Source organism: Orycteropus afer, unplaced genomic scaffold (assembly GCF_000298275.1).
Source record: "Orycteropus afer afer isolate SDZICR_OR568_19922 unplaced genomic scaffold, OryAfe1.0 scaffold00054, whole genome shotgun sequence".
Taxonomy (NCBI): domain Eukaryota; kingdom Metazoa; phylum Chordata; class Mammalia; order Tubulidentata; family Orycteropodidae; genus Orycteropus; species Orycteropus afer.
Window position 1 is genome coordinate 3,964,202 of NW_006921641.1, and position 7,807 is coordinate 3,972,008.

At 40.7% G+C, this 7,807-nt stretch overlaps 1 protein-coding gene across 1 annotated transcript in view; it reads left to right on the forward strand.

Annotated features, from left to right (window-relative positions):
• The window catches only part of NLRC4 (NLR family CARD domain containing 4), an 87,910-nt gene that overhangs the window by 30,729 nt on the left and 49,374 nt on the right, over positions 1-7,807 (forward strand). The window contains 1 exon segment of the mRNA XM_042780680.1: positions 4,791-4,794. Within this exon segment, the coding sequence (XP_042636614.1) occupies positions 4,791-4,794 (4 nt within the window).

Here is a 7,807-nt window from a genome sequence, read left to right on the forward strand (position 1 = left end):
TGGTCAATGACATGAGACAAAGTATATATGAACTGCTGTATGGAAAGTGAATTTGCTCTGTAAATCTTTACCCAAATCACAATTAAAAAAAAAAAAATTGTTGGAATCTAGATCAGGATTGCGTTAAAAGTGTAAATTGCTTTAGAGTATTGACATTTTCACAGTTTTCAGTCTACATGAACAAGGTAGGTTTTCCCATTTATGTAGTGCCATTGTTGTTTCTTGTAGCAGTGTTGTATAGTTTTCTCTGTATCGGTCTTTTGTGTCTCTGGTGAGGTTTATTCCTAGATATTTTACCTTTTTAGTCACTGTTCTAGTTACCTAGTACCACTCTGACAGGAATATACTACAAATGGGATGGCCTTAACAAACAGGAGTTTATTCTTATAATTTGGAGGCTTTAAGTCCGAGTTCAAAGTGCCAGGCTCTAGGGGCTGGGTGAAAGCCCTTCAACCTTGGGGTCCAGCTCTGCCTCCTGCTCCTGGCCCACTGGAGCTCAAAGCATTTCTTCACTCAGACACCTTACTGGCCGCTGAGGCTGACAAGCCCAAGGTTGACAAGTAAAAAGGCACAGTCCCGATGTTACCAAACCACATGGCAGGCCATTAAGTGCACTGCAAGTCCCAAGGTCGGCAGAGCATAGCAAGCTGCTGAGCAACAACACAGCTACGTGCAGGGTCCAAGTGTGCCACAGGCTAGAGACCATTCTCAAGGCTTCTCCTTATATACAGGAAGCAGACCACATACCCAAATGCAGCTACTCAGCTGCTTGTGGTAGATGCCACCATAGAGTTGACTGCCAGTCTCATCATGGGGAATAACTACCACCAGCTGCCCAGCCACTCAACCAAGACCAGCCAAGTTGACACACAAACATAACTACCACAATTCCTCCCCTTGTCAACTTGGCATCTGTAAAGATCTTCATTGGGTTATGTCTGTACAGCTCTCCTCCATTGGGTGGCTCCAGTCCCGTAATTCCTCTAAGTGGTGACCTCACCTCCTTGGCCTGGTGGGCCCCATTCCTCTCCTCCTTGGGCATGGCAGCTCTGCCCCTTCACTCTTGGGCAGCAGCTATGGCTCCATCCCACTGGCTCACATGAACGAGCAGCCCCACACTCCAGAACCAAGTTGGTGAAGGCCTGGCTCTTTGAAACCTAGGGGTCTGTGATTGTTCCATCCCCAAAGGCCATGGTCCTACCCTTTGAGGCTGAGACAGCTCTGCTTCCATTTTGTTGGTCTCTGCTTCTGCCGATTAATTCCAAAGGCAACGCACTCCACTGGAAATCTTCCTGCCCCAAAGGACCTTTAGCTTTCTTGCTCCATGGGCCAGCCAACCTGCTACTCCTTTTCAAGCCAGTCTGTTCTACCAATTAATGCCTGAAGGCAATGCACTCCACCAGGAAGCTGCCTAACCAAAGGCATCAAGCTTTCTCCTCCATGGGCTGGTAAGGTTGTTGCTGTCTCATGCCAGTTCTCTTGGCTCTACTCCTGCCGTCTCTCATGCCGGTCTCTTGCTCTGCTTTTGCCATCGGTCATGCCGTATGCCAGGGTCTCTCTGCCAGGGTATCAGGTCAAAGATGCATTCCACTCCTGTTTCCACATTTTAGGCATCTGTCAGAGCAACACCCCACTCCTGGTACCATATTCTGTTCTGGTTACTTAGTGCTGCTTTGACAGTAATATACCACTAATGGGGTGGCCTTGACAAACAGGAGTTTATTCTCTCACAGTTCAGAGGCTTTAAGCCCAAGTTCAAAGTGCCAGGCTCTAGGGGCTGGGTGAAGGCCCCTCAACTTTTGGGTTCAGCTCTGCCTCCTGCTCCCAGCCCACTGGAGCTAGAGGTGTTTCTTCACTCAGACAGCTGTTGGCTGCTGAGGCTGACAAGTGCCAAGGTTGACAAGTAAAAAGGCACAATCCTGATGTTACCAAACTACATGGCAGGCCATTAACTTAAGTCCACTGTAAGTCCCAAGGTCGGCGGAGCATAGCAAGCTGCAGAGCAACAACATGGCTACATGCAGGGTCCAAGCATGCCATAGGCTAGAGACCATTCCCAAGGCTTCTCCTTATATAGAGGAAGCAGACCACATCCCAAAGGCAGCTACTCAGCTGCTTGTGGTAGATGCCACCATGGAGTTGATTGCCAGTCTCATCATGGGGAATAACTCCCACCAGCTGCCCAGCCACTCAACCAGACCCAGCCAAGTTAACACACAAACATAACGACCACAGTAGCTATTATAAATGGTATTATTTCCCTTATTTCTTTACCAGAGGACTCTTTGTTGATGTAGAGGAATCCAACTGATTTTTGTATGTTGACCCCATATCCTGCACTTTGCTGAATCTTTCTATTACTTCCATTAGTTTTTTTATTGAGTCCCTTGGGTTTTTTTTTGTACAGGATCATATCACCCACAAATAGAGATAGTTTTAGTTCCTCTTTGCCAATTTGTATGCCTTTTCTCTTTCTTGCCTTATTGCCCTGGCGAGGACTTCCAATACAATGTTAAATAGAAGTGGTGATAGAGGGCATCCCTGTCTGGTTCCCGTTCCTAAGAGGAATGCTTTGAGTCTCTCTCCATTAATAATGATGTTGGCTGTTGGCTTTGAATATATACCCTTTAGTATGTTGAGGAATTTCCCTTGTATCCCTATTTTGCTGAGAGTGTTGAACAGGAATCGATGTTGGATTTTATCAGATGCCTTTTCTGCATCAATTGATATAATCATATGATTCTTTTCTTTTGTGTATGTGGTGGACTACATTGACAGTTTTTCTGATATTGAACCACACTTGTAAACCTGGTATGAATCCCACTTGGTCCAGGTGTATTAATTTTTTAATATTTTGTTGGGTTGTGTTGGCTAGGATTTTATTAAAGATTTTTGCTACTATGTTCATGAGGGACATTGGTCTGTAGTTTTCCTTTCTAATGGTGTCTTTCCCTGGTTTTGGTATTAGTGTAATGCTTGCTTCATATAATGAGTTTGGGAGTATTCTATCTTTTTCTATGTTCTGGAATAGCTTGAGTAGCATAGGTGTCAACTCTTCTCTGAATATTTGATCAAATTCTCCAGTGAAGCCATCAGGGCCAGGACTTTTCTTTGTGGGAAGTTTTTTTATGACCTGTTCAACTTCTTCTTTTTTTATAGGTCTGTTCAAGTTTTCTATGTCTGATTGGGATAGTTTAGGTAAGTCTTGTGATTCTAGAAACCTGTCCATCTCTTCTAGGTTCTCAAATCTGTTGGACGACAGTTTTTCATAATATTATATCAGTATCTTTTTAATTTCAGTTGGTTCTGTTGTGATGATACCCTTTTTATTTACAATTCTTAGGATTTGGATCTTCTCTTTCTTTTTTTTTTTTTTTTTGACATTGCCTATTTTATACTATTTGTGTTATTTGCATTTTCTCTTTCTTTTCCTTTGTTAGATCTGCCAGTGATTTATCGATTTTATTAATCTTTTCGAAGAACCAGATTTTTGTTTTGTTCATTTTCTCCATTTTTTTTTTTCTGTTTCATTTATTTCTGCTCTGATATTTGTTATTTCCTTGCTTCTAGATACTGTAGGATTCTTTTGTTGTTCTATTTCTAGTTGTTGGAGTTGATGAGTTAGAGTGTTGATTTTGTTTCTTTCCTCTTTTTTGATGTATGCAATTATTGCTATAAACTGTTCTCTGAGTACTGCTTTTGCTGTTTCCCATAGGTTTTGGTATGATGTATCTTCATTCTCATTTGTTTCTAGGAATTTTTTATATCAGTTTTTATATGTTCTATTACCCAGTATTTTTTGAGCAGTGAGTTGTTCAGCTTCCATATGTTTGATGTTTTTTCCTTGCTCTTCCTATTATTAATTTCTAATTTTATAGCATTGTGGTCTGAGAAGACGCTTTGTAGTGTTTCAATGCTTTTGAATTTATTGAGGCTTGTTTTGTGTTCTAATATATGGTCTATTCTGAAGAAGGAGCCATATGCACTGGAGAAGAATGTGAATTGTGTTTTTGTTGGGTGAAATGCTCTGTATATGTCTATGAGGTCGAGTTGGTTGATTGCATTTTGAGCTCTTCTGTATCTTTGTTGAGTTTTTTCTAGTTGACCTGTCCCTCTTTGAAAGTGGTGTGTTAAAGTATCCTACTACTGTTGTAGAGTTGTCTATTATCCCTTTTAATTCAGTTAACATTTGCTTCATATATTTTGGAGCACTTTCACTAGGTGCATAAATATTTATTATTGTAATGTCTTGTCAATTGACCCTTTTAGCATCATATAATGTCCTTCTTTGTCTCTTGTGATGTTTTTCATCTTAATGTCTACTATATCAGAAATTAATATTGCCACTCCTGCTCTTTTTTGGTTACCATTGGCTTGGTATATTTTTTTCCATCCCTTAACTCTTCATTTGTTTTTGTCTTTGTGTCTAAACTAAGGTGGGTCTCTTGTAGGCAGCACATTGATGGGTCTTCTTTTCTTATCCAGTCTGCCACTCTCTTTCTCTTGATAAGTGCATTTAGTCCATTTGCATTGAGTGTAATTAGTGATAGGTATAAATTGATTGCTGTCATTTTATCGTGTGTTTTTGTCGTGTTGTTGGTGTTTCCTTGGTCCATATACTTTTCCATGCAGAGTTCCGTTTGTTGGCTAATGTGTCCTCTATTTTCTTCTTTATTGTTGGTTTTGTGCTTATTAAACCCTTATGTTTTCCTTCTTTCTGAATTTGTTTAGGGGTATTGTTAATTTTCTCTGGGTTACCTTGGAGTATATTCTTGTCTCTGTATTTTTAGAATGGTAGGTACTGTGAAGACATTGTCCTGTTTTCCTCTCCATTTGGAAGTTTGTACCTCAAAGTTTTATTCCCTCTGATAGGTTAGTTGCATTTGTTGTGTGCTGATTGACTTCCTTGGTTTTTAGTGTACAAGGTTTTATGGTCTTATTTTGAGCTTCTATTTCTGATTTGGTTTTAGTGTTGTTGCCACATATCCTGATTTTTTGATCTCTGTTGTGGGGTCCTATTGGAAGGACTTCCTTAAGCATTTCTTGTTGGGTTGGTCTGGTTTACACAAAACCCCTTAATTTCTGTTTGTCTGAGAATGCCTTGATTTTACCCTCATATTTGATGAATAATTTGGCTGGATATAGGATTCTTGGTTGGAAGTTCTTCTCCTTCAGTGTTTTATATATGCTGTCCCATTGCCTTCTTGCCTGCATGGTTTCTGCTGAGTAATCAGAGCTCAGCCTGTTTGATTATTATAAGTAATATTTCTTTTGTCCCAGGCATCTCTCAAAACTTTTCTTTGTCTTTGTTTTTGGAGAGTTCGATTTAATATGCCTCAGTATTTTTCTCTTGCAATCTATCTTGTGTGAGGTTCTATGACCTTCTTGGACAAATATCTTTTCTTCTTTCATGATATAGGGGGAGTTTTCTTTTAGCAGGTCTTCCACAATTTTCTTAATGGCTTATTCACCTCTTCTTGTTCTGGAATTCCAATGAGTCGTATGTTGTTTCTTCTCATGTCATCCCATATAATTCTTAGGTTCTCTTCATTTCTCTTAAATCTTTGTTCTGATTTTTCATCATATAGGCTGGTGTCCAGGGATTTGTCTTCCAGATGAGATATGCATTCTTCAGTCAATTCTAACCTACTCTTTTGTGCTTCTACTATGTTGTGTACTTCTGTAATTTTGGCATTCATTTTCTGGATTTCTAACTGCTATTTTTGTATGAGTTCTGATCATTAATCTTGTTATTTTGTTCTTGAATGATTTTCCTGAGTTCTTCCAGGGAACTGTCTGTGTTCTCCTTGTTTCTGTTTGGGGTTTCCTTAGGCTCTTGTATAGCTCTATAAACATATCTTCTAAATTCTTTCTCAGATAATTCTATTGCCTCCTCTTCCTCCATGTATGAGACCTTTGTTTGTGGTTTTACTTCTAATGCCTTGTCCTGTTTTTTTTTTTTTTTTTTTTTTTTTTTTTTTTTTTTTTTTTTTTTTTGTTGTTGTTGTTGTTTGATTTGAGGTTGCCTGTTGTTTCTTGGAATTTTTGTGATTGTCTTTAACTGTTGGGTATGTATTTATTTCTTTTGTCTTGGTTTTATGATTTAATATTTTGAAAAGGAGAAGTTGGTGTATTTTATTTTTTAGTTATTAATTCAGGTATGCTGGGTTGCTCAGCAGTTTTCTCTGTAATGGTGGAATCACTGTGTGGAATGTGGATATGGGTTTCTTTTGTTGTAAAGAGGGTTTAGAGTTTGAACCAGGAGGTACTATCATGGCTGAATGTGGTTTGTTCTATTGGGTGAGTGAAGTTATTGGTGGAGAAAGAAGGTGGGAGTGGAAGATCGGGAGAAGGGAAGTTCCCTGTTGCTAGGGGTGGTTTCTAGGGCTTTGAGTAGGCTGCTAATGTTATTCAGAGGCCTGCAGCTCAATTTCAGCACAGACTCCAGTTGTTAGGGGGTTGCTGCTTTCTGCCAAGCTCAGACACACTCAAAATCCTGCTCCCAAGGCCCCTCGGTGCCAAAAAGGTGACCCAAGACAACTGCCAGGCTCCACGATTCACCACAGGGGCTTCTATCCTTGGGCCCACCTCCCCCTAGCACCAGCCCAATGAGCCCAGACTGCGATCCACTTCAGGAGCTCCCCTGTGGGTCCATTACCTGCAGCGCCAAAGATCCACTTGGTTTCAGCGGCACTGGAGTTGGGAGAGTGCCTGCTAGTAAGCTTTCATCCCAATAAAGTCAAGCACAGGCCTCTCAGTGCCACTAAGCTGACCCAAGCCTGATCAGTGACCTGCAGGGGCACCTCCCTGGGCCTGCCCCTCCTGCAGCAACAATGGACTCTGTACTCAGGTTTCAGTGGTGCTGGATGTGCCATTTGCACCTAGCCAGCCCAAGTTATTGATAAAATCAGGTGCTGAAGGTAGATCCTTAGGGTGATCGCTGATATACTGGTGTGGTTGCTGGTATGCTGGTGTTGTGTGTCTTCCTCCTTAACCCAGGGAGTTCTCAGATGGCCTTTCTCAGCTGCCTGACAGTGCTCCACAGGATAGATCCTACGATTCTGTTATTTTTTTTCCCTGCCTGTCTCTTTCTCCCTTCTAATTTTACTCATCTGAGTTTGGTGCACTCTGACTCAGTGAGCTGTTCAGAGCACCAGAATCCCTAACTCAAACTGCTATACCTAGTTTTTCAAGCACTAAGATGCTAGAGGGAAACCGCGTGGTGATCACTGACAAGACTCCATTTTGGAAAGGGGTAAATCAGAAAAAAGATCAAAACAAAATGAAGAAAGCCTAAGGTTCATGTGGGATACCATCAAAAGGAATAACCTATGTGTCATTGGAATTCCAGAACAGGAAAAGAATGATAAAACCACTGAGAAAATTGTCAAAGATTTGTTGGAAGAGAATTTTCCTGATATGATGAAAGATGAGAATATATCCAGTCAGGAAGTCCAATGAACCCCAAACAAGATAGACCCCAAAAGATAATCACCCAGACATATCATCATCAAATTCACCAAAACCAAAGACAAAGAAAGAATCATGAGAGCAGCACGGGAAAAATAAAAACTTACCTACAAGGGCAACCAGTAAGACTAAGCTCAGATTTATCAGCAGAAACCATGCAGGTGAGAAGACAATGGGATGGGATATATAAAACCCAAAAAGAGAAAATTTTCCAACCAAGAATTATGTACCCAGCAAAATTGTCCCTCAAATATGATGGTGAAACTAGGATATTTCCAGATAAGCAGAAATTAAGGGAATTTGTTAAAACCAGACCAAGCTTACAAGAGATACCAAA